The 27,279-nt window shown below is 39.2% G+C and overlaps 1 protein-coding gene across 6 annotated transcripts in view; it reads right to left on the bottom strand.

Annotated features, from left to right (window-relative positions):
• Positions 1–27,279, bottom strand: part of RABGAP1L (RAB GTPase activating protein 1 like) — a 261,963-nt gene that overhangs the window by 188,139 nt on the left and 46,545 nt on the right. For 5 of the 6 annotated variants that reach the window (XM_054211199.1, XM_054211198.1, XM_054211200.1 and 2 more), the window contains 5 exons: positions 25,283–25,349; positions 23,743–23,845; positions 21,940–22,106; positions 16,045–16,192; positions 1,259–1,352 (listed from right to left, as the gene is read on the bottom strand). In XM_054211199.1, the coding sequence (XP_054067174.1) occupies positions 1,259–1,352; positions 16,045–16,192; positions 21,940–22,106; positions 23,743–23,845; positions 25,283–25,349 (579 nt within the window). Of the gene's footprint in view, positions 1–1,258; positions 1,353–16,044; positions 16,193–21,939; positions 22,107–22,804; positions 22,893–23,742; positions 23,846–25,282; positions 25,350–27,279 lie in introns of those variants that run through there. The other variant, XM_054211203.1, reaches the window with a different exon arrangement.

The following is a 27,279-nucleotide window of genomic DNA, read 5'->3' as shown; positions in this document are numbered from 1 at the left end:
AGAGTTCTAATCAGCTCCAGAGCACGCCTGCCTACAGCCTTTTCAGGGGAGGAAAAAACCACTTGCCTATAGGGATCAACTGACTTCCACACTTTTCCTCAGTATTTTCTTAGTCATTCCCAGGGTCCACAGCCAGAATATTTGTACAATCATTCCATTAAATATCTGTGTTTCCCCAAAAAGATCTTTCATTAAGGCTAGAAATTTGGATGACAAAATAGTTAAAAACAAGCAGGAGGGACGGGCTCTGGAGGGAAGGGTTCCACTACGCTCAATACAATCTTGTGATGTCTCATTTAGTGACCTTTGCATGCGATCCCCATGAAGGATGGGGTGAGCAGCCAGAGGCTGTGGTTCTTACAGTAGCCAAGTAGAGGGAGGAATTGCCCAATAAATCCTTAAAATGTATTTCAGCTTGCTTTTTGGAGTTCAGAAAAGGAACCTTTGCCAATTCCAGATTAAGGGCCTCTGATTATTTTTGTCTCAGGCAACAGGAGCTATTTCTTACAAAAGAAAAACCAAATAAGTGGTTCTGGCATTTACTAATGGTATAAGGTCTCTCAGAGGTAGCAAATACACAGACTTTTTCCTCTCTTGGCAAAGTATGTGCTGCTACTGAAGCACTTAATTAAACCACAGAAATAACACCGTTGAGAACATACTTTAGGCTTACAAATATTCTTCATTTTACTCTCCAACAGAAACAGTTTCAGTGAGGATAACAGTCTTTCTAGAATCCCTTTTCAAGTGCTTACATAGAGTATGTTAAAAAAAAGAAAAAGAAAAAAAAAAGAGTGCTTCTAAACCAATCCATTACATGTACGTCCGGCAGCACAAACGGCTTGGAGGGGACAGACGGGATCTGCTCTGTCTTTTCTAAGAGCAGTAAGAGGCACTGAGTTTCCCGAGAGCCCAATAACCAGCCCCGAGGAACGCAGGTGGCCAGAAAGTTCTGCGTTTGAAGCCTTGCACCCGCAGTGTGAGCGCACAGGGGCTATTCCCAAACACTGAACAAAAACTAGGCTTTTGCAGACACTGTGGGAGAGACTCGTCAAATAACTGCAAGTTAAAGTAAAGAGGATTCACCAGTCCCTTTTAAACTAGTTTAGAAAAGCACACTTCTGTGTGGTTTGTATTTTAGTTTGTATTTTGGTTTTTAAACCGTGTAAGCTGAAGTGTCCTGCTTAAGAACATACAGTCTCATAAAACAAAGAAAAGGTTACTATTTAAAATCTAAATTTAAGAAATGAAGCATTACCATCTCCCCAGTAATTCTCCCCAGGAATACAAAATCTTCTCAGGACAATCCTTTGACACATCACCAGTGCCACTGGAGAGTTCATTATCACTCTCTGCAAAAAAAAAAAAAATAATAAAAAAAAGAAAAAAGAAAAAAAAAGAAAAAAGACAAAACAAGAAAACAAAAGCATGCACAGATTTACCAAAGAGAACAGACATTAGAGATGCATACACATAGGTCTCTGGCAAATTCTTCTCACATACCAGTTTTAAAACCAAAGAGACATAGAAAATATTAGTGAAACTGTAAAGAATGTTTAGCAGACTTGACAAAACAAGAGCATTAATAAAGTTACCATAAAGTTTAAGAGAACAAGACTAGGGAATAATTCACAGCACTGTTACAGGAAAAAGGGCTGGGATCTAGAAAAGCATTATGTGAGAAAGATTCAAGGCTGTGAACTATCATTTAGTGAAATTTCACAATGCTGTATTATCTAAAAGTCACACCCACTGCAGGCTTCACATAGAGAGAACTCTCTTTTAAAACATAGTAGATAATGCTACTTCATTACACTGCACTCCTTACTCCATTCTGCTCTCACGGGGTACTCTGATCTCAAGAACCCTACTCAGAGCCATACATTTACTTTTTTTTTAATGATACAAGTTCATGGATGAGCAGTAAAAACAAGACCATGACATTAAAGGTCAAATTGCATGGAACAGAAAAGGATGCTTCAAAAAGAAAAGAAACCTCATAAAATACTAAGAATGAAACACTTATGGAGGGATATATGTCATTAAAGGGCTAATACACAAAACCAGAAGGGATAACATGAGCCTGGGACAGTGTGCTCAAATAACCATCCAGTTTCCAAGAGCCTCATGGGTCTGTGCAGCCAGCCACAGGAAGCTGAAAAGTCTCTTTAGAGCAGCTCCTGACATGAACGTGGTTTTGCAGTTATTTGGACTTTTTCCAGATTTATCTGAATAAAACACTGCTAAAAATTAAACCTGAGTCCAATTTCCACACCACCAAACGTTGCCAGGGTTCCAATTCTCAGCATCTTTACTACGAAAGACAACCTAAAAAGAGACCCTGCAACAGCCCCATTACCCACCCTCAGAGGGCTCTGAAGCTATGGAGAGTTCAGACCTTGGAGGGTCTCCAAGCACTCCAAGGGTGCTCTTTCCTATGAGCCGAGCTGTCTCAAGAAGCTAAAATAAAACAAAAAAGGCGGACCAAAGCTACACCTGCTCCCCAAATCCTGTAGATACTCTCTTCAACACAGCTCAGTCACATCTGGTTGCTGGCCTAATATCTTTAATTCCTCAGGTACACTAAACACTTCACCTCCACCTTTATGTACACAACAGTCGTAGTTCAGGTAGAGGAGGATCCTCTGTACTTGCACAATTATCCTCTTAAGTCTTCATCCTTGTCATTCTCACTTCAATTACACATTTCTAATTTATAGTCCCAGCAACTGTCAAATACAAGTCATCACTAAAAATACCATCAGTGCTTGAATTTGACAGTGAACTGTGGGGACAAAGACAGCATATACTGTATTTCAAGGACAATTAACAGAAAAAATGCTGCCCTGAGAGAAGCCTATCAGAAATCTCTTTGTACTTCAAATTGAACATTAGATTAGTGAAACCCTTTAGCTCGGAACCTGTTTGTACAACTTTATGCGCCTCAAAATACAACATCAACCTGCATTTAAATACTTCCCCTTAGAATTAAAAACAAACAAACAAAAAAACCAAAACAAAAAAAACCCACCCACAGTCACCATAAATCTACAGGAAAATAATTTAAAAAAACCAACACAAAACCAAACCAACAAACCCACACCCACACTCATCATAAATCTACAGGAAACTTGATTTTAAGGTTTCCCAATCTTTTGCATACATTCAGTAGATCTAAAGATAGAGATATAAAGATCTAAAAACTCCAAGTTCATCATTTTAACTAAAATTTGATATCACTATAAAAAGTTTCCCAGTAACCAAAGAAACCCATTAAATTCCAGTGGAAGCAATGCATTTGTAGACCCAACTTTCCTTTCCTTTTAAAGTTACCAAAAATATTGCAAAGGCAGATCTCCTCACTTATCACCCAAACCTCGTAATATCTAAAAAAAGTTAAGTTAAAGCAGTTAAATGCATAAAGTTTTTTAAATTCTCTCCTCTCCTGATTTGCCTAACTGGATCAAGGAGATCAATTATAAGTGCAGTCGTTATACTTCCCATGGAAACAGGGAAAAAAAATTTTGAGGAAACCTCCTCTAGATTGAGTACATTGGCCATTCAGGGACATGAGATACATGTTAATGATAGTGATACATATTAAGAATCCCAAGAAACCTGACTCACACCAGAAGTTTATCATAAACCACAATTTCAGAGAGGTTTCACACATTCTAGGTAAAGGACGACAATCTGTCACAAAATTCTGAAAGGAAAGATTTGAATTACTTTGGAGAGACTGAAGAACTACAGTGCATCTCTGCAAGAGCTACTGCTGAAAGTATACAAAAACAAATCTTGCAGGCTGAAACAAAATCTGATAAAAATGAATAAAATCCCCGACCAGTCCAAAACGTTTAAAAATGAAGCTACCCTGAACACTTTCAGGAATAAAGCACACTAGTTGTTACCTGATCCAAACCCAAGCTTGCCAAGGAATACTAACACCAGACAAAAGAACAAACCCCTTCTTTCTCACTGCACTGGTATTCTATGCCAAATTCCTCGAAGTTCTTAAGGAGATCAGTGTTACATAGCACACGTGTTCCAGCAAGATATATCACAAAGCTACAGTGCTTCAGCCCTGAAAATTCTTTCATCTGTAAGGCTTAACAGTATTTCAAATGTATTATTCAGTTATATGTCAGAAAATCAGAGGCCTTAATTAGAAATGCCATATGCTCCCTTTCAAAAGACGCTAACGTCAAACTTCAAAATAGAACAGGGCAAAGGATAGAGAATAAACAGCTTTAAAAATCTCTTTGTTTCCACTCTAAAGACTATTTACATATTCTAACCTCTATAAGCACTTAGATATAAATTAAGGAAAAAAAAAAAAACAGAGAGGCTGTGGGAGGGATATTTAACTGTTGATGTACTTCTCTGAGGTGTACTTGTATACATTTTTTCCCCACATTCTACAGCACCTATAAACCAGCAGCATTAGCCAGAGCATGATTTTATCCACCCTTGTTCTGCTGGGAACGCCACAGCTCCCTTCCTCTAAATGCATTCTGTACTTCTCCCTTCCTCCTGTACTTGCCCCGACCTCTTGGAGCCATTCGACTGGACAATAAAACTGATGCCTCAGCAGAACAAGAGGAGGACGGGAGATGTCTCCAGGGACCAAACCTGAGGGCTGGGTTGTAAATGTCTGTACACACAAATAGCCTTTAAGAATACTTAGAGAATACAGTAAGCCTCTCAGGATTTTTGTTTGCCTGGTTGGTTTGAATTGCAATGGGATTCACGAAATTCACCAAAAAAACCCCAAACCAAACCACACCACTTCGTGGATACTTCATGAACCAGTTCCCTGAATTCAGAGTCTCTGTTTAAAGCAAGCCTGAAGGATCGCCCTTCCACAGTGAGCATCGCTCTGCATGGCATCAGCGTAGAATCAGAGGATGCTTTGGGCTGGAAGAGACCTCTGGAGATCATCTAGTCCAGCCTCCTACTCCAAGCAGCTCCAGTTACAACAGGTCACACGGAGCCCCGAGTGGGAGGGTAGTCTTGAACGCCTTCAAGAAAGGAGATTGTCGAATCTTTCTGGGCAACTTGTTCCACTACTTGCTTGATCGTGCTCACGGTTTAAAAACAAACCGACCAACCCACCCACCAAAACCATCCTTTCACCTGACTGGAATTTCCCAGGTTCCAACTCGTGTCTGGTGTCTGTTGCCTCTCAGCCTGTTGTTATGCGCCTCTGAGAAGAGCCTGGCTCCATCTCCGACTCCTCTGATGCAGTAGTTGTAGACAGCAGTAAGATTCTCCTCTGCCCGTTTTCTTCTCCAGCCTGAACCAAGCCCCGTTCCCTCCTGCCACCTCACCAGCGTGGTGGCCTCCACAGGACTTGCTCCAGCGTGGCGACGTCTGTCTTGTACGGGGGAGTCCAAAACTGGGCCCAGTACCCCACACACAGCCTCACCGGTGCTGGATGCAGGGGATGGATCACTTCCCGGACCTGCTGGCTGGACTCCTGCTAACGGAGCCCAGGGTGAGCTCAGCCTTCTTTGCTGTCAGGGTACAGCGCTGACTCCTCTTCAGCTTTTTGCCTGCTGGGATTTTCACGTCCTTTTCTCCAAACGTCACTTTTTATCTGGTTGGTGCCCAGGCTGTCTTGTCACACGGGGTTATTCTGTTGCAGATATGGGACTTTGCACTTGCCTTTGTTGAACTTCACGAGGCTCCTGCCAGTGCCTTTCTCCAGCCTGTCCAGGTCCCTCTGAGTAGGAGTCCTGCCCTGCACCGTTATTGACCACTCCCCCCAATTTGCTGTTGTCCACAAGCCTGCTGAGGATGTACTCTGTCCTATCACACAGGTGATTTGATAAATACATTAACAGCAATGACCCCAATACTGATCCCGAAATATACCACTACTTGCTGGCTGCCAGGCTGGGCTTTGCACCATTGATTGATTCTTTCATCCCAGCAGTCCAACCAACCTTCCAACCACATTATTTTTCATTTATCCAGTCCCTATCTCATTGATTTAATAATAAGGACATTACGGGACACAGTGCTGGAGCACTAAAATCAAGGTATACTGCATCCACTGTCCATCCCTCGTGTCGACAGCACTGGTCACCTTGGCACAGAAAGTAATGAGGTTGGTCACAATGGTTTGCCCTTCATAAATCTCTGCTGGCTGTCCCCAATGACCTTCACGTGTTTAGAAACTACTTTTGGGAGCATTTGCTCCATAACCAGTCCCATGGACTGAGGTTAAGACTGGAACTTCCTTCTGGCCCGATGACATTTGCTTTTCTTCTTTTGGACATTTGCCATTTGCATGAGATCTGCATGGAAGCGTGTACAGACATCACTCGGACTGGAGGAGGCTATCTGGATGCCAGATTTTGCATATAGTCTGTTTTGTTAGTATATCTACAGACAAACATAAACGTGTAAAAGGCAGTCTCTCAAAAATCCGTAGGGATATTCAAGAACAAACTAAAAAAGAAAGAATCTAACTGAAAATAAGATTGGCAGCCTTCTGGATATACATAATTTTGTGCCTGCTCGATTTAGAAACACTCATTACTTAAATTATTTATTATTTGAGCAGACTCCTCAGAATAGGGCACAGAGTTGTATTTTAAGTGGCCCGGCACTAACATTTATGCCGTAACAATATTCTATTGACAAGGCTCAATTATAACTTTTCCCCTTGTCCTTTAAAAAACAGACCACAACTTGCAGAGGCATCACTGTTCATATGAAAGGGCTCTCAGCATTTTAGCAGCACCTTTAGCAAAATAAACTATGGCTCGTTATTCTTGGTAGACAACAATTTGGAAAACGCTCCCTGAAGTGGCCCATCTTCCACGCAACAGAGGCACCTCTTTGGATTTCGTCTGATCCATAATAGCCTGAAAGGCTGTTTTTAGTGGAGAACAAATAAAACTTTCAGGATTACACCAATTTCCTTTCATATGAAATGGCAATAAGGTTATTTTGCGTTGGGGAGCTCACATTTGGGGTTTTTATTTGTTTGCTTTCTATAGTAAAGTATTTGTAATTGATGAAGTGCCACAGAAGACCACCCTATGCAGTAAAAAGGCTGTATGCACTTGGAGTGCTGTAAGGCCATGAAATTGACTGTCTCCCAAGACAGCAAAAGAGCGAGTAAGACGAGCCTTAAGAGACAGCTCCACTAGGTTATCCAAGTTCTCATTTTTTACTTTGGCTACAGAGAACACAGGTCTGGATCACACAGTCCCCTGCAGGTACTTGTCTCACCTGACGCTACAGACCTCCAGTTGCCTTCCCAACAGCCCATTCCAAGGGCTTCATTACTCGTGCTCCATGGACTGTCCTCTCATTTCAAACCTAATTCTTTCTACCTGCAATTTATGCCTATTACCTTTTCCTTCTTCTCCTAAAGAATTCTAGCACATCTCACTTCCAAAAAAACAAACGAACAAAAACCTTTGTATTTATTCTTTCCTCAAAGGACACATTCTCCAGACTTCCACTAATTTCTGATTTTTTTCTTCCTATGTTTTTTTCTTGATGAGAGGGGTTCAAACAAAGTACTGAGCAGCGAGTGTTCAAAACAGAAGAATTACAGACGTATAACTCTCTATGCTAAGCAAATAGCCCACAGAAAACCCACCCACACACAGAGACACGAAGTCTTGGCCTCTTCTTGCCCCTCGTTTATTTTGACGGTGAAGGCTTTGGCGCCCCCAAGGACAGAGCAGGGGCACCCCAGAGGGCGGCTCTGGGATCCCCAGCAGCACCGACAGGTGGGTAAAGGCTGTAACAAAGCACTGTCAGAAACCAACCAGAAAAAAGCCAAATAGCGCAGATGTTCCTCTCATCAGGTACTTTACAGGCGCCTTCAAACAAAAGCCATCAACTATGTTTAGTGGTGTTTTCCATTTTGGGCTTGAGGAAATAGATTAAGAACTCTTACTCATGGCAACAACAACTGAGGTATTAAAAACACTTGAATGTTTTTAATCTTCCATTTTTTACAGTGAAAGAGCTTTTTTTTGGTTTGGTTTTGGTTTTTGTTTTTTTTTGAATGGGCCTTTTTTTGCATCTTACTTTAAAAGTTTTCCTTTACACAATACTCCCCTTATGCACATTTAACACCGATTACATAGCTACAGAGCTACTTTTCCAATAGATTGCGTTCTCCTTACAGAAATCTACTAGATCACCTGAAATATAACAATGCCTCAGAAGTCAAACTCATCTGTCAGTTAACAAAAAAGGCAAATAAGGCAGAAAACTATACTGTTTTTTCAGAGAGTTCAAGCATAAAAGTAAGTGAAGTACATCCTAAAACGAGTAGAAATGCATGCATACAGCAGATAAAAAAAAAAAATCAACAGGTGGGATTTGAGCACTGATGTGAAGAAGAAAAAAGGATTTTTAATGAGTTTTAATTGAGAAGCTGTTACAAATGAAATAAAAGAGTGGGTGGAACTGAAAAATAATACAGTTGGAGCAGCCTGAAGGAGAAGGGAATTAGGTCATGAAGATAGGTGGGAACAGAATTTGAATACTTCAAAACTGAGAAGTTTGATTTTTACGTAGGAGAAGAACAAAAATGAAGGGGGAGCTGAAGTTGGCAGCATATTATCAGGGCAACAAGATATAGACGTTACTGACATGGAATCATTCCATACATACCAGATAAAAGAAGATCGTGAGAATGGCCACAAAAAAGCAAGTTTCCATTTATAAGGTAACAGGAAATTATAGAGCATGAATTATAGTTTTGCCAGGAAAGACAAGAGTGAAACAAAGTTTAAGGCATGAAGTTCATTCTAGTATTAAATACGGTAGATTTTCAGAAAGGTCCAACTTTTCAGTGCATTAACAAAACATTTTGATGAAGAGAAAAAGATTTCAAAATGCCTTCCAAATATCTATGAAATTACAATCCTCATTTTATTTTCTAATTTAGAGGGAAAAGTAATGATTTGGAGCAGAAAAATATGGATTTATGAATATGAACAAAGACTTGCATTAAATTCTGCTCACAAAAACCTTCTGTTTATATGCAAGTTATGTAATTAACTTGTAGAAAAATTCATTTGGCAGCTACTGAAGAACATATCAAGAGGGTAAAAACAAAAAAAAGAAAGATACCCGAAATCTTCACTAAAAGCAAACCAGTAATAGCAAAAATTAGTATTTTTATTCTTATTCCTTTTTTAGGAATTATAAGATACACATTTTTCACTTAGAATCATTCGAGCAAAAGCTAATGCTGTCAAATCTCAAATTTTTTATTACCTTGCGAACAGTTTGCAAACTCAATTACTTCTCTCTGTAACCGAAAATCTGGATTCCAAAAAACCCTACGTTTGACAGACACTGAAAGAGGGTGGAAGAGCATGGGATGGATGGATGGATGGATGATGTCTTTCACTCACTGCATATGATAATGGCTTTCACTGGTTATAAAGAAGTGTGTGCAAAATCCCTCCAAGGACCCACACCCCTACTTTGGAACAATCCTGCTGGTTGTGTGAAATGGCTAGCCAAGCCCACTTTTTCTTTAAAAGACAAAAAAAATTTCTGCATTTAGAAACATACCTTAGTTCTGTGTCACATAGTTTTCTACCCAGGCCCTGCATTACTGTTATATTAAACAAGAATAATTTAAAAACAAGAACAACAAAAGACCACAAACCCCAAACCTTAACTGTGCATCCAAATCTGAGTGCAGAAACACGCACGAAGAGATGACTCTGCCCTCGTGGAGTGAACACACAAGTGGGCCACCATGACATACCTAAATTTGATGTACAAATGCTTAAAGCTGAATAAAAGCGTGGAGAAGAATTATCACTTCAGTTCAGTAGTTTTGCTCCCACACAGATGACAAAGCCAAGTAAACGCTGCACAGTGGAGGTATTCTTGTAAATATAAACATCTTCCACATGTACTCTGCTGGCTGAAAGCTGACAGCTTTGAGAACACGCAAGAAAAATCAGATCTGAGATGCTGTCACAATTCTAAGGCAATGCAATTCTTTACTCCATATTAGTAATTTACAAATTTGTAGATTAGTATCTACTGCCATATTTGATATAACCAAATGCAAAACAAAAAATCAACATTATAAACGCATAAAAATTATATAGTGCCTGGCATTTACTGAAAGTGCCATGGCAGCATTCAAGGCACTTTGATTATAAAATACTTAGACTTCACAAAATACTAGAAAGCTAATGACCAAAACTAAAAAGACAAGAATCTCACTCTGAGGTTAATAATTATTAGTAAAAAGTCAGGGGGAACTGTTTGTTGGGAAAAGTCTTTTTCATCATCTCTATATGAAATTGGTTAAATAAGCTAATTTTTTTAAAGATATGAAATGTGAAATTATATGGGCACAGTAGTGGCAGCTTGAGGCCACAACAAAACCATGGTACTCATGACTGAAACCTGAGCAGATCCTCTAGCAATAGGAAGTTCTAATTCCTAATAAACTGACAGGATTGCAAATCCTTTCATAAATTACTTTCAACTACCATACTGTTTATAGGCAGACAAGGAATAAACAACCACTACCAAAATAAACCATACAAAGAATTCAAAATAATCTGCAATTGCATCCAGATGAGATGCAAACAACAATTTATGCTCATTTATTACTGAAAAATGTCTATTTTGTACCACAGTCTGAACTGATTTTATGTAAACTATTAAAAAAAAAAAGGATGGAAATAAAAAAACCCAGATTTCACCTATCTACCCGAGGAACTGAAAACTCCCTTAATTTGAAAGAACTTTTTCCTATCATTCTGCAAGAATAAACCAAAGTTGTCAGCGGATTCCCCTTGCAGGAGTGTCTTGTGGACGGTGGAGAGGGAGAGGGGAGTATAACAGCTCTGAGTAAGTCCTGCTTGTTTCCCGAGGGCCTAGCCTGCAAACACTGCGTTTTTAGCTTTTTAGAGGTGAACTCCAACAGCAACCTGGGTTACAGGACAGGAAAGAACCTGAGCCCCAGAGTCAGGAGGCCTTCCCTCTACTTCCATCTCTCTATAAGCCTGCAACCCAAACAGCCTGAAAATTCCCCAGTTTCCCATTTCATTTACAACCCTGCAATTTCATTAAATACTTCTGTAACCCACAGAAGTGCTTCAAATTGAAAACATTTCAAATACTTGCCATACCTGCATGAACAAATTTAAATACAACTGTAACTATCAACAAGAACTGCCACTGTTTGGGGAAAACTGAAAAAATACAGTCTTTTGTACTCAGTATTTTTTTTTTTTTTTTAAGATACTAAGGAAGGGATCATATTCTTTCTGGCAACACAATAGCAGCTGCAGAAGTCAACCGAGTGCGTTTTTAATAACAAAAGTTAACTTGTAAGGCATGAAAATAATCCAATGCAAGAGAATGGATAGCAGAGTCCATAAAGTGACACCAGGCTCATCAGGAATATTTTCATTTGGAAGATACAGAACTGCATTCTTCAGAAGTGCTTGTATTTTAAAACTCATCTCTTACGGAACTGCAGCAAAGGGTTCTTCTCTGAAGATAGCCATGAGCCAAACGACCTCGTGAATTTAGGATTTATAAAGTTTTAGTTAATTTTTATGGAGATAGCTGAAAGACTCCACTACAGATTTAACTGATCTTGTTTAGGACTCACCAACATTACTCTGTATTGGATTAATACAACAAAGAGTTGCTATGAATTACATAAAGCTATTTTTAATTTGGATAAAAATGCAGACTTGACTATTTCCACACTACTAATGTCATTCTTCTCACCCAGTCATCCTCATTTGTTCACGCTATCCCTTATCGTAAACTCCAATTTTATCACAAAATACTCTCAATAGCTCTATTGATTCCTAAAACACCACCTCCTCTAACCCTTTCCTTTTTGAATCCTGAAAACAGCCTCCACCCACCCACCCCATTTGACAGTGTATCCTGATTTAGTTTGGCTGATCATCTCCGGTTTAGTATTGCCCACTCCCTACCTACTGTACGCACCATCTTTTTGTGCTGTCCAACACACCACACCCAGATTTCTTTGAAGCTTTCAGGGTCCTCTATCCTTTCATTTCTATTTTCGTTGTCAAATTTCACCATCTCCACACTGAATTTCCATACCTCTTACATTATTTTTTCTATTTTACAATATCTCTTCCTTTTTGTTCTGAGACTTAAGACACAGAGAAAGCTTTACCCTCTTAAGTTTGTTATTTCTTCTCTTTTGCTGCCCTTTCTTACTTCATACAGCTTACTTCTTACAGCTTCATACTTAGATACAATTTCTCCTTATTAAAGGCCAATAACTAAACGCCAAACAAATTTCAATAGGATTCTTTTCCGTTTAAGTCCACTGTTTCTGGGTCAGTACCCACTATCCTGTCATCTGCATCCCTGCTCAATTCCCAGCTGTCAGAAAATATCTAAACCAGTGAGAACTCTGTTGCTGCAGTAAATACAAACACAAACCCAAGCATTAAGTTATTTGAGAGTATTCCAGAAGCAATCTACAACTCATGCTTCATTTTGGAGACTTCGTAGGCATGTTATTTTTTTACCTGTAATGAATTATCTGTTTCAGGATGTTTGCTAAACATGCCGTGTTTACTCTGCATGCAATTTATGGATTGGAACAGTATCTAGTAACCAGACACTTGGGACCACATAAAACTTCAGCAAAAAAAATAGTCTTCCAAGTCAGTAACAATCAGTTTAAAGACTATTTTCTGTTTTTACACAGAATTACTCCCACCTACAGCGATCCTTAACCTTCTAGCATTATTCTGATTCAAGAAGAAACTCAAATGGAGTTATCTAGTATTCTCCTGTAATGTGATATTATAGTTAAAAGGAAAAAAAATATTAGAGCCAAAGGAAGGTTGACATTTCACGTATGGTCTAAGCAAGCACTTGCTGCTAAAAGAAGGCAACCTGTTCTTCACCTTCTCCTTTGTTACTTGTTTCTAGGACCACATTCTCCTTGCAAATGCTTCTGCTGGAAGGCAATTTTCTCCAATCCTTAGACTCACACACGCAGCCGCCACTTCATCCTGCCACAGAATGACACTACAATAAAAATGCTCTGCGCGGCTTTGTCTTTTTTGAATAATGCAATATACAAACCATCACTTCTGTACATGTTCTCACTTATTCTTAATGCTCCAAAAAGGAGAAAGATTAGTTCAACCAATTGTGCTCTTCACCTTGTTACAAGGTTCTACTCAAAATTAAATATTAACAGTGTACTTTTCTACTTATTGAAAAAAATGGACACTTAAATCTGTTTAATTTGAAACCTTTCCAGAAAGAGTAAGAACTTCCTCATTATATATTTGAATCTTTTAACATTATATTCTGAATTTAATAGAAAATTTCTTATCAAGGAGTATACTTTACATTCTAGGTTTTGACAAGAAATCATTAATATTCATTATATTTTAAAAATGATCATGTCCAAAGCAAGGAACCTTAGATGACTGGGTTGCCAGAAATATCTATTATAATATTAATAATTTAAAAACAGTGAGGTTGATCTGAAAGATCTCTAAGTAGCTATTGCACAATCTTTGCAAAGATCTTAATTTTTTTACATAGCTGTTCAGATGAAAAATAAAGCTAAAATGAGAAAAGACTATTAAAAGCTATGAATGCTATTTAGGGAACATATGATCTCAATTTTCTATATGCAGTTGCTGCACATTTGAAAGGGACTACGCCTAACACTAGTACAGTAATTATTTTAAATCATTATTGGGGAGGGAGGAAGCATGTTGGTCTTTCATTAAAACAAAAAGAACAAGAATATTGAAAAAAAATGCCTTCTTTCTTATGAACGTCTTTATTCATATACTCATGACACAAGACATCCCACTGAGCTGTGTGTATGCACACACACACAGGGTACACAGAAATCCAGGAAGGTGCAAATGAGGCATGCATTCTTACAGCATTATACAAATGAAACTGCAGTGTATAGTGCTTCTGAAGTAAATCAAGTGATATTCTGCGGGCATGTAGGATATATATGAGGGTATGGAGAAAAAAGAAAAAAAAAGAGAGAACAGATAATAATCCTCAATATCTGTAATGGGAACACCAGCCTCTGGCCTATGAAATACAAAAGACCTTATAATGCACCTGCCCTAATCAGGTTGCAAGCAGAAAAAAAGCAAACAAAACCTATATGGCCAGGTAGCTACCATGCTCAATATTAAAGAAAAGAAAAAGCCTTCTTCCAAGGCTAAGACAAGACATTGTAAACTCAAGGGTTTGTTTTTTTTTTCCATCATCATAATTAGTACCCTGAAAAGAAAAAGAAAGAAAAAGAATGAAGAGATTTATTTAGAACAACTGCAAATGACTCATTTAACCTGCATATCCACTAGGATAGATAACTTCTAGGCAGATAACTCTAAATGCAGTTTCCATGAGAACAGAGTCGCATCATGATATTTTTAATGTCTTCTCTTAGGAAGTAATCTACATTTAAAATACGGAAACTAGCATTAGGAAGCTAAACCAAAGTTTAACTTGGGTTCATACCCCAGCGGAATACTTTCACTCTATAATAAAATAAAGCCATTCTATAATAGCACCAAGAGGACAATATCCACATTATTACTAATTGTGCTACATTCATCAAATTCTGGAACAGTGCTTTACTCTTCCCAGTAAGAAGCAATATTAAAAAAAAAGTACTCAAGTAATTACTTAAACTCCATCCTATCAAACAAGCTCCAGAAAACATTGTGACTATACAACTCAAACATCCAGCAAGGAAAAAAAACACCCGTAGATGTTCAACTATGCTACACTGAACCATGAGACCCAAAGGTCAAATCTGAAATAATTCTTGCTATGAACAGTAAAGCAATCACAAATACTAATGAAATATAAAAGCTCCTTTAGAGAAAATAGTATTTTTACAATTCAGAAGTGGTACTTGATACAAAGGAGGGAATAACAGTGGTAGCCAGCGCCCATCCCACTCCCTCCAGGAATCAGTAGAAGGTTTCCAGTTCACCAGAGAGCACTTGGCGGGGGCTTTGTAAGCCTGCTGTCACCTGGGTATGTGGGGCTTTTGGATGGTAACTGGAAAAGAGTAACCACATAACCATCCCTGTCTGCTCCTGACTCTGTTCATCAGAGCGTTACGGTTTGTATCGCATAAACTAACATCCAGCTACTCACCTATAAGTAAGAATCAAGAAGGAATTTTCCGCTGCAGTACATGAGACTTTTTATAGTATTGTCAGAACAGTGACAGAAATCTGAACAATAACTTGGGAAAACTATCACAAGTTCTGGCAGGTCAGATACCCAGATCAAAAATGGCACACGGAAAGCCTATTCTGAACGCTACGGGCTAACCCTCAGAGACAAAGAGAGGAGAGTAGGCCAAGGGCCTTCAAACAAACAAACAACAAACAAAAAAAGCATCAGTGGGAAAGACATGGAGGCACTGTTAGCTTTGGAAGGGGCAGGGAAACCCGTTTGGCTCAGGTAAAGCAGCAATCCCCAACATGATCCCAAGTGAACCAGCAGATACTCTGATAAGCCCCAGTTATAAATGAGGGGAAAGGAATCACACGCTAAGCAGACAGTTTGGGGATGGGGGAATTCCCAACATGAGTCTTTTTGGGATTATTTTTTTTGTTTTTCTTTACAAACAGGCATTTAAAGCCCACCATTTCAAAGCCCATTTCAACGCTGTCCTTTAGCAGCACATTGAAGGCAAATGGCTTCTGATTAGAAGAAAATCCATCTAGAAAAGGTTTTCTATCTCATAAGCAGAGCACAAGTGCATCAGCGATACGTTTTGAAGCAGACAGAAACACGGACACGCATTGTCTGCTGCTGCTACTGGAAGAACTCCAAATAATGGGTTGGTAAAAAGGCCATTGCTAAAGAACTGCCGCTAGCAGAAAATTATGTGTGATCTTTTTGCCCAAAACAGTTGTATTTCTAATAGACACAAATAGGAAGAATTAAAGGAGTAAATTAACAGCAGAAACATAATAGTACTATCTACGAGAACTGTAAGTGCTCATTTATTCTTACCTTCTTCTGCCTCATCCTCCTGGGATGAGGACATAGGCCCTCCTCCACTTGCTGGGCTGACCAGTTCTTCCTCTTTTGCAGATTCTCTTTGGAGACTGACAACTTCATAAATTGCATCCCCAGCACTTGTGTGGCTTTTGCCTTCAGACTAAAACAAAATATGTGTATGCGTTAGGTCCCCACTGTTGATACATACAGTTCTAACAGCATGCCAAACCCAAACCCATACAAACAAATCTCCTGTCAGGGCTAAAAAACAGTTTGGGCAAGACTTCCTGAGGGTTCTTTGCAATGGCACACGTAGACCGGCAGTAACTGACAGCTCTATTTCTCTTTCAGTTTTATAGGTAGAAAATGTAAATAAAAGGGCAATATTTTCAAAGCTGCCTCTTAACCACCATTTTAAGTATTGTTCAGAATGATGATTAAAAAAGCTTTCCCATTTAAATAGCTAGAATGAGATGAGGTCAAAGACAAACTGCAGCAAAAGAAAAAAGGAGAGAACAAACAGGAAAAATACTGGAGTAACTGGCATCACAGAAACAGGAATCCAGTGCCAAAGGCAGGGGGGAAAATTTAACGTTAAGAGTTTTTAGTAGGTAAAGACAGGACTAAAGAATAAAACCTCATGCTTTTTGAAAGCCATAAATTGTGAAAAGCTCCTTGTAGTGTTTCACTCATTAAAAAAAAAAAAAAAAAACACAAAAACGAAACAGAAAAATTCATCTTCTTTCTTCTTTCCAGTGAGTGTAATATAATCCTTTCAATGGGGAAATGTGTATGTTTCCTATATGTGCATATGTGTGTGCGCCTGTGTGCACACACATGTACAAATCTGTCAATCTAAGTTAAACTAACTTGGAAATTTGAGTGTGGTATCTGTAACTATATATATTTGAGGTCAGAATATTTTCAGCAGAAATCATTCTGTAAAAACAGTTTTTATTCCAAATCTGTCTCTTTAGGAATTCGATAACTTTGAAGGCAAACTACCTCAAAGGTTTTGGGCAGGGGGAAGTTGTTTGGTTTCTTTTTACTTCAAGCTGGAAAAGTTCAGAGTTTAATCTAAGTCTTTCACGTTCAGTGGACTTTCATGTGAAAAAAGAAGTTACCTATAATTTAAGCACTGGATACAAGGTTGTAAGATTTAAAATAAAAGGAGTATTAGTTTCTCCTCTGAGTTACAGTTCTGAACCCAGTTGTTACTCAGTGACATGCAGTGATTAATGTATTTGTAGAGAATTGTATAAAACTGCAAACTAATGATTGTATTAAATGAACCAGCCCAAAACGTTGTGCTATTTTGTTCTTTGTGCATCTTGCATAATCAGTTAAAACAAGGTAATTTTTTTAACATATTAAAAACATCAAATTAACCATGAAAAAGAAAAAGAACACAATTTCAGCTAGAGAATATTCAATTCGTTTAAAAATCAAAGTTACAATAAAGCTGGAAGACTCCCTGACGCCTCTGCTGGAGATGCACAAGAACTGCTGACCAGCACTTGCAACTTCAACAAGCTGGTGAAATTTCCCAGGTGGGTAACTTCAACAGGTACTGCTTGGACTCACACAATATAAGTGATTTTATACTGAGAAAACCTTCCTACTGTATTTCAGATTAATCATTCAGATCTGCTTCCTTTAAAGCTGATACTCCCTGGATGCAGCGGCTCCAATTATCAGCCAGGTTTGCTTAATGAACTTTGGGGTGTAGGCATAAATACCCTGCATTTTATAACATTTAACAGGATGATATTAGAGCCATTATCCCTGTTTTATCCTCACAGAACACCATTATCAAGCTATCAGAAGTACTCAACATGGATTCACCAAGGGGAAATCATGTCTGACTAATCTGATAGCCTTCTATAATGGCATGACTGGATGGATAGATGAGGGGAGGGCGGTAGATGTGGTCTACCTTGACTTAAGCAAGGCGTTCGACATGGTCTCCCACAGCATCCTCATAGGGAAGCTTAGGAAGAGTGGGTTAGATGAATGGACAGTAAGGTGGATAGATAACTGGTTGAAAGATAGAGCTCAGAGGGTTGTGATTAGGGGCACAGAGTCTAGTTGGAGACCAGTGACGAGTGGTGTTCCCCAGGGGTCAGTACTGGGTGCAGTCCTGTTCAATATATTCATCAATGACCTGGATGAGGGAATAGAGTGCACCCTCAGCAAGTTCGCCAATGACACAAAGCTGGTGGGGTGGCTGACACACCAGAAGGCTGTGCCGCCATACAGAGACCTAGACAGGTTGGAGATTTGGGCAAACAGGAACCTTATGAAATTCAACAAGGGCAAGTGTAGGGTGCTGCACCTGGGGAGGACTAACACCATGCACCAGGACAGGTTGGTGGTTGACCTGCTGGGGAGCAGCTCTGTGGAAAGAGACCTGGGAGTCCTGGTGGACAACAGGATGACCATGAGCCAGCAATGTGCCCTTGTGGCCAAGAAGGCCAATGGCATCCTGGGGTGCATCAGGAAGAGTGTGGGCAGCAGGTGGAGGGAGGTCATCCTCCCCCTCTACTCTGCCCTAGTAAGGCCGCATCTGGAGTACTGTGTCCAGTTCTGGGCTCCCTGGTTCAAGAAGGACAGGGAACTGCTGGAGATGGTGCAGCAGAGAGCTACCAAGATGATTAGGGGACTGGAACACCTCTCTCATGAAGAAAGGCTGAGGGATTTGGATCTCTTCAGTCTGGAAAAAAGACGGCTGAGGGGGGATCTTATCAACACGTATAAATACTTAAAGGGTGGGTGTCAGGAGGATGGGGCCAGGCTCTTTTCAGTGGTGCCCAGGGACAGGACAAGAGGTAATGGGCACAAACTTAAGCATAGGAAGTTCCACCTAAACATGAGGAGGAACTTCTTTACCCTGAGGGTGGCAGAGCCCTGGCACAGGCTGCCCAGAGAGGTGGTGGAGTCTCTGTCTCTGGAGATGTTCAAAACCCGCCTGGACGCGTTCTTGTGCAACCTGCTCTGGGTGGCCCTGCTGTGGCAGGGGGGTTGGATTAGGTGATCTCCAGAGGTCCCTTCCAACCCTGTGATTATCAAGTACTTGGTTAAATCAATCAAGTATTGATGCCACTAATATTAACTATTGCTATCTATAGCTTTTACTTTTGAGGGAGTACAGCATGAGGTACTATGGATTTTATTGTATGTTACAAGAATTACACGTGTTCTGGTTAACTGCAAGACCCATCTCTGTAACATGCAAATAATTTTGTTGTTTGTTTTTTCTGAAGCACGTATTTGGTATCTACAGGAATCCACCTTTACAAGGATCATGTTCTAACGATGAAAATGTGCATGAGTAACACGTGAGTGCATTGAGAAAGACAGACAGACAGAAGAATCCTAAATCACACAGCAACCTGCATTTATGTAATTCTTCGCATCTGACTGCGCCTCACCCATCTTGGTTCAGACTATTAAATCCATATGAATCACTCCTCGGAAGAGTTCTGATTTTTTTCCGCCAATACAGACAGGTCTCATTTACCCCTTGCAGGAAAATGCCCTTTCAGTGTTGCTTCCTTTTGTAACATCAGTAATGGATGCTTCCTTACCGCAATGGGTGCGTTGCTGAGACAGCCCAAGCCCAAAGGTTCCTCCCAAGGACTCTGCACGCTAGAACTGAGAACTGGGCAGACCACATGCATGAACTTCTCACCCCCAGTCAAACACGCTACGTTTGCGCAATGACCGATAGCATTATTGTCATGATTTTACATCAGCAGAAAATTATACCACAGGATCTGTTGTCCTGTGCAGAGAAGCCGCCTATGTTTGGAGCTGAGGCTTTTGATATTAATCCATTGTTACACTCCCTAGAACCTACTTAAGCTCAACTGCTTTCCCCAGAAGTTCATAAACAGCTGATCCCAATACCCAGTAACTACAAAGTTATTTTCCAAGGAGTAATAGTGCCCTGAGGTGCAGCGTCTTTCCGAGGTATCTGCAGGAACAGCTATTGCAATCCAAACTGTCCAACTGATCATTGGCTAAACAAAGACTTGCTACAGGTCGACCAGAAAGACCCTGTCATCCATACTCAGCACCCAATCTTGTACAAAGATTACAAAGATTAAAAGTGTCCCTCTCCCAAAAATCTGCAGAACAGCTCCTCATAATTTTACAGCAGGGAGAAATGAACAAGTTTCTTCAGGGAGGGGAGGCATGTGTATGTTGTCACATTATAAGGGGTGAGAAAGAAAAAAAGAAAGCCTCCATGTTAGTGAATTAAAAATAGTACAGTTGCAAGTGATTTAAAAGGAAAGCTTAACTGATTATAGATAAGTATCAAACAGCTGAGAATGCAAGATTTTTCAAACATGTTTTCTTTAAATTTAAAATGTAGTTATTGTCAACAATTGCATATAACAGTTACGTTTCTCAGATTTTCTTAAATTCTAAGTTGCTATGCTAACCTCTGGAAGAAATACAGAAACAGCATTCAATGAAATTCATTTACACACTAAGTGTTAAACACAGCTGCACTTTTGCCATGTAACATCAACATAGCTTGGTTTTTTAGACCTATTACTGTGCCCCACAGGAAGGTGACAACTGAAATATTCACATTAGGCTCAGTAAAATTAAATCACTGCTCTTTGGTTTCATTAGTCAAAGATGATGGACCACCATTCCAATGCAAGTGGTCCAGCTAGCCTCTGCTCTTCACTTTTTGAGCCAATACCACAACACAAGTCTCTGGAGAAAGCAGGTCAACAGTTGCTGCAGGAGGATGCAACTGTGCATCATCCTACAATGATAAAGGGGAAACTCATATACTTTCTATACCTCACCCAATGCCAAAAATGGGAGACATTTTAGCATTCCACTCAATAGATAACTCTTCAACAGGCATTACCAGATGAGATGGATATATCATCTCTCAGGGCTTGAGGAACAAATAAATGCACGTTAATCGCACCAGCACAGGGAAAGCTAACACAGACGGAATACACAACTATGCATTAAGCTTCACCTTAACCACTTCCCCGCTCTGTAGCATTGAGCAGTGTTTGTACAACTTGACTTAAAAGCCAAACTCAAAGGGACTAACAAACTGAAATACTACAGAGAAGAGTTCACTAAAAATGGTTGTTTCTTTACTGCTATTTGAACATTTCTTAAGTCATCATCATGAAATCACACGAAGAATGCTAACTCAATAAATCATTGCAATAATGCCCTTACTTCACCTTTCATGAAGCCCTGCAGCACTGAAGACAAGAACGCAGATAATTTTCTATCCTCATCAGCAACCACAAGGGTGAAAACATGGCACCTTCTCCATGAATCAGAACTTACTTTTCCAAATAATCTTCTTCCAAACTTATCTTTTTGTAAACATGGAGAAATCTACCTTCTCAGATACTTCGAGAAAAGAAGAGTAATAATCTAACTCTTTTAAACCTCTGTGTAAGGTTCCTTTGCCTTTAATTGATTATATTCTAACAGCCACCTACCTTCACATTTTGAACCTCAGTAGCTAGGATTTCCCTTCGATACATATTAGTTGATTTTAGAGTTAAAATTAAGGGGGCATTTCCCAATTTTACCAAATGGACTTGCTTTAGATGTCTGCACAGAGGTCAGATTGTATGAAATCACAGAGAATTCAATAGGTAGGTTCAAAACTGTTTAAGCCCACAAAGCCAATGACTTAGGACTTACTATAATTCAGTTTACAAAGGCGTTGAACATTTATCTGTGCCACTTAACCATTATGCCTTTAAGGATCTCAGCAATAAATAGTTAAAAGAAACAAACTACTGAGGTGCAGGTGCCATGCTAACTTTTAGAAAGGCCAAATTAAGACAGACAAAACAAATGCTCCCAGCATCAAATTCTATTCAAAAAAAAAAAAACCCCATGCAATACCTGCTTTAGCTTCATATAAAAAGTTTCTGTAAAGGTTTTCCTGCTGAAGTACCAGAAGCGTTCATTGGCAGGGTACACACGCACGACAGTCTCCAGCAAAAAACGGACGGGCTCCACTACTTCAGTGACAACCATATCCACTGCCACAGTCATGAATACACGCTTATCTAAAACAGAAAAGTCAGTTACATACAGGAAAAGTAGTCAAAGTTCATATTTCTCAAAACAACAAATGGCAGAAGTAAACTGTTGTTTACATTGAAAACCCTTTCTGTATAAATATATTGATTCTGTTGCACCCATTTTATTTATCTGAATTCTGCAGTCTACAAGCCTGCTGCATAGAACAAGCGTATGCGTTAGTACACCAAGTAAATAACTTTTTAAAACAAAGACAATCTGTCTTTGTTTTAAAGACAGGAGCAAAATGTCATGCAAAGAAAAGAGCATTAAGATACACCATCCATACCAGACATAAGGAACGTGCACAGGATAAGGTCCCATTTTAAAGTGTAAACTTACTGCTGAGGGAATATAGCAAATGAGTGCCAAGGGTCTCCTACAGCATTGCTTGTCCTAAAACCTTTCATAACACTAAGAAACACTTCAGATAATTTTTTTATGTCCGTGCCCATACTCTGTCAGTTACAAGGACACAAAACACCGTACCCCTCCCTGTCCCACTCTCTGGGTCAGACAGTCCTCATAGCAGCAAAACGTATTTCTAAAGCAAAGCATGGATGAGCAATCTTGATCCGTAATAGCTCCATCTTCCAAGTACTGAAGCATAACTCCAGCTTTTTCAAGTAGAGGGGAATGCAGGATCAACTGACCAGAGGACGAGACTGAAACAGCCCAAGTGTACCTTGCAGATTTGCAGTGCAAGAAAAGGACTGCTGCTTCTGGAAACATTCACCACAGAGAGAGGTAGTAACCATCATTTTCCTCCACAACTGATATTTTGCATGCAGGAAACACAGATTTTTAAAATAAATATTTAGAATTAGACATCAAGGATCCCTAGATTCTCTTGTCTTATCAGACCAAAAAGGCAAGTGGGCATTAAAAAAAAAAAAAACAAACAAAAAACTCCATACAAACAAACAAAAAAACCAAACCACAAAACCACACCACACACACACATCATATCATAAAACAGGAACTGTGTCAAGCTGCACAGTAAGAGTTTTGCCTGTATGCTACAAGAAACAATGTGGTTTGAAAAGCCAACAGCAAGAACAGTGGCACTGGCTGTATATACTTTAAGCAACTGATGTGAGCTCTGCTGTGGGTTAGGAAACAAACTCCACACATGCATTCAAACCTTTTACATCACATCAGAGAACATCAATTCTAGTGGGAAGAAACTGTGCTATGTAAGCAAGCACTTCAGTGTTTCACTTCCAGCTGCCCCAAGATGAAGGGATTGTAATGCTATTTGTAATCAACTCACCTCAAAACTAAAGGAAGAAAACAGCAACACCTCGGATTTCTACTGCTTTGCTGAGTACTGAAGGTGGAAAACAACTTCTGCATGCTTAGGACCAAAAATTCCCAGTAACCAGGGAACAGGCACATAAACCCCAAACACTAATTTAACATCTCAATATCAGCAACACACAGCTCTATGAACAATTATTCACATTTCCGTTTTACGTATGTTTATACAGTAAAGTTTCTACGCATGGACTCCTGGAACATAATGATGAACATACTCAGACAGACGCACCATGATTTCCATGAGAAAACACATCCACCAAAGCCATGTCAGGTAAAACAAATTTACAAACTATATTAAATTACCTTTAGGAGTTTCCTCATTAAGTACTAGGAACATGGGTGCGTTAGGATTCCACATTCCAGTAATTACATAAGCCTTCCCATCAGAACTCTTTCCCATGGATTCCTAAAAATAAAAACATACGGGATTCTATTACGAGTCATGGTTGGAGACCAAAGACGTTGAACATAAAGAGGCGAAATAGTTCCAAGAACTTCAGAGTAAGATTGTGTTCGTTCTGGAGAACACAATCTAAATAAAGAATATGAGAAATAATGGATTTAGAAAGGTTATAGGGAAGTGGGAGGGAAAGAAGAAACATCAGAAGAGAAACTTTACATAAGAAACTGAAGACAAGATAGTTTATCAACATATTTTCTTAAATGTTTATTATAAGCATGAAAGCATGGTGGGATGTCTGCCACTCTACTTTCTGAGCAGCTGAGATGGTTGTTAGGAGAGGATGAGTTAGAAGAGACTTCATAAAATTAAACATGCCCCACAGTAAACACAGAAATGATCCAGAAAAAAAAAAAAGAAAAAATCTTAGCAGAGTAAGACCTTAACAACACCAACCCAAAGGTCAGCCTGATTTTTTCCTGCTCAGTAATTATATCTCTGCCAGATTGTTGCCTGAGTTGCTTGGGCATGGACTTAACATTTTTAAGTACGCCAATGGACTGGAATTCCAGTTCACAGGAACTTGAGATTTAAAGTGCCAAATTTCAGGACAGTAGGCAAATAAAGTCAAAACAGCCACATGGGATAAAGTTACCATTAACAGCAACACCTCTATATCTGAGAAACTAATGCTAGCAAATAAAAACAGAAAAAATGAATAGTAGATGCAAACAGGCAAATAAAATAGTATTTGCATATCTTGTTGGACAAGAGAACTAAATACTGATAGCTAGAATCATCAACATGAGCAAAGAAATGGACTAGGCAAAACTGGGGTAACCATACAGACATAAAACATCTGATTGGTTTAACTCAAACATTTCTTGATTGAAAATGGTTATATTCTTATCCACAGCATGAAATTAAATTGATATTATCACAGAAAGTATCATTATTTTGCAGTTCTCTTAGAACAACTCATAAGAAATGAAGGTTGTAGAAGACAAGTGAATACTTCAAACTCTGAGCAAGAATTTAAATTCAAATGAAGCAAATAAAGGCAAAGTTTTCAGCACCTTGGAAAAATAAGACCACTCCCCTGATGCCCAAATATAACAATTATTTTCTCTAAATTTTAAGGCAACATGGTTAACAATGCAGAAAGCGTAGTTATTTGTAATAACCAGCTGTCGGCTGACCTAATCTGTGTCTTCAACGATTGAACAAAAAACAGAAGCCACAGGTTTTGACTTTAATTGAAATGTTTTGCCCATCCTATGTAACAAGTTTGTTTCTAGTTTTAAGATATAAACCCCAGGATTTAATAAACAAAAAACAGATGAGAGGTTTGGTTGGCTGGCTTTTGTTTGTGGTGGTGTTTGTTGTTTTTTTTTTTTAAATCACCTCTATCTTCCTAAATGGATTATTAGAGCTAAGTATTACCATGTCTAGTAAATGCATGTCACTGTTCTTCACATTTCGTCCAGGGCTTAGTAGCATCCCAAAGCATCTGCGAAATATATTAAAAAAAATTTTTAAAAAGATAATTAGCTTTTCAAAATACAAAAGCATTTTCTTGAACATAATGGCACAGCCACCTACTGCTTCTAATTTTTTGTTAGTGTTATGGCAACGCTCAGGAAACATCACAATATATATTGTAGAAATGACAATGAAATTATTTTCCAGAATGAAGATGACACAAATTAGCATCTGACCTGTGAACAAACAATTATTCTTAAAGACAACTTAGAATATTGAGCTTAAAGATATTGACAATTCCTATACATTAGTAATGGAGATTGGCAAGAAGAAATTCACTCTCTCCCCAGTCCATTTTAAAAATTGTTTTCCATACAATCATATGAAAAGTTACAAATTCAGGCATTCTATCACTCGTATCATCACTGGTATACAACATCATGTAGCATCACAGGCCCTTAAAATAAAAAATCAACAATGTGCTGAATTTTTAGACCTTCATTCTTTATTTTTTATAACTGAACTTCTGTATTATACAGGGCCTTGAATTCCAGTTTAATAAAAACACGTTCTTGATATTTTTAAGAGTAAAAAAAAAATTAGAATTCCCAAACATCCTTAAAGCATTCACACTTTCGAACTTTCTAAATATTGAAGGCACTACTCAAAAAGAGGACCAAACCAAACTGGGTTGCCCAGGGCCTCGCCAGGTCAAGTTCTGAGCATCTCCAGGAACAGGGAGTGAACGATCTCTTTTGGCAACCTGTTCCAACGCTCAGCTCTCTTTGTATTGGCAACAACTGGCCTCATTCAACAGAGGAATTTCCAGGGAAGTAACTCGTGCCCATTGACTCTAATCCTACCACTCTGCACCTCCAAGAGCCCGGTTCCATCTCCTCCAGACCCTCCCAGCAGGCATTTGAATGCACCACAAAGAGCCCCCCATTCCCAACCTTCTCCAAGTCTGAACAAAGGCAGCTCTGTCATCTGGGCAACCCACTTATTATTTATATTTTTCAGCAAATGTAAATTGTAAAAGATTATTTGAGCATTCACAGGTTAGCAATGAAGACAGAAGAGTTTCACAGCTTTCAGGCAAGCACACTGATCACAAACAGAGAAATAAAAGCAACTATCATTTCAATAATGCTATTAACTGTAAAAAGTCTTAAGATATGCAATTACTACACCACCTAGTAAGTTTTCCCCCATTATGTTTGGGTATATGATTTTCATTTTCCACCTCATTACACTTAAACAGTAACTTCCATCCACAATTGTATTTTTCCTTCTCCGTACTCTTTCACTATTATAATCTAAAAAATTGAAGTGGTAAATAGATCAAAACTGTTGTCTACTAATTTATCTCTATAGCACAACGCAGTGCCATGTAAAGCAGCCAAGGCAGCCAGGATGCTAGGACTTATATTTAACCACACAAGCTGGCTTCTCTGTGAGACTAATTAAGACCAGGCAGAACGTTACAGCAGACTGACGACTACTTGTTTCTGAGGTAGAAATAGCTCCGAGAGGGCTATAATTTATTGTAGTAGGGGGGTCACTAGCTTCTGGTACATCTGCTACAGAGAACCATAAGGCTAAGATTCAGCGGCAGGCAAACGTCTGTGCTTTTCAAAGACCATAGCTCTTGCTGTGCTTCTCTCAGATGTATGCAGGTTCTGATGTGTGCCAGCCAAAATTTTTGGGAAGTATGCTTCCAAAAGGGTGGGAGTCAGGAACGAGTAACCCCTGCCTCCCACAGAAGCAGATACTTCTGATGACTAGCAGCATCCTGGTATTAGAAGAGTCAGGGCTTCTCTTCCTACTAAGTTCAAAGAGCAAAAGGAGTTCATAAGAGTTCAGGACCCTCACTTGCAGGGGAGCCAGGTTTTACGCAAACAGTTGTCAACACGATCAGCCTCCCATTTGAGGAGGCTGAACCACACACCCACGATTCA

This window comes from Rissa tridactyla, chromosome 8 (genome assembly GCF_028500815.1).
Source record: "Rissa tridactyla isolate bRisTri1 chromosome 8, bRisTri1.patW.cur.20221130, whole genome shotgun sequence".
Lineage (NCBI taxonomy): Eukaryota > Metazoa > Chordata > Aves > Charadriiformes > Laridae > Rissa > Rissa tridactyla.
Note: the sequence above shows the minus strand (reverse complement) of the source record. Positions and strands in the feature narration are given on the sequence as shown.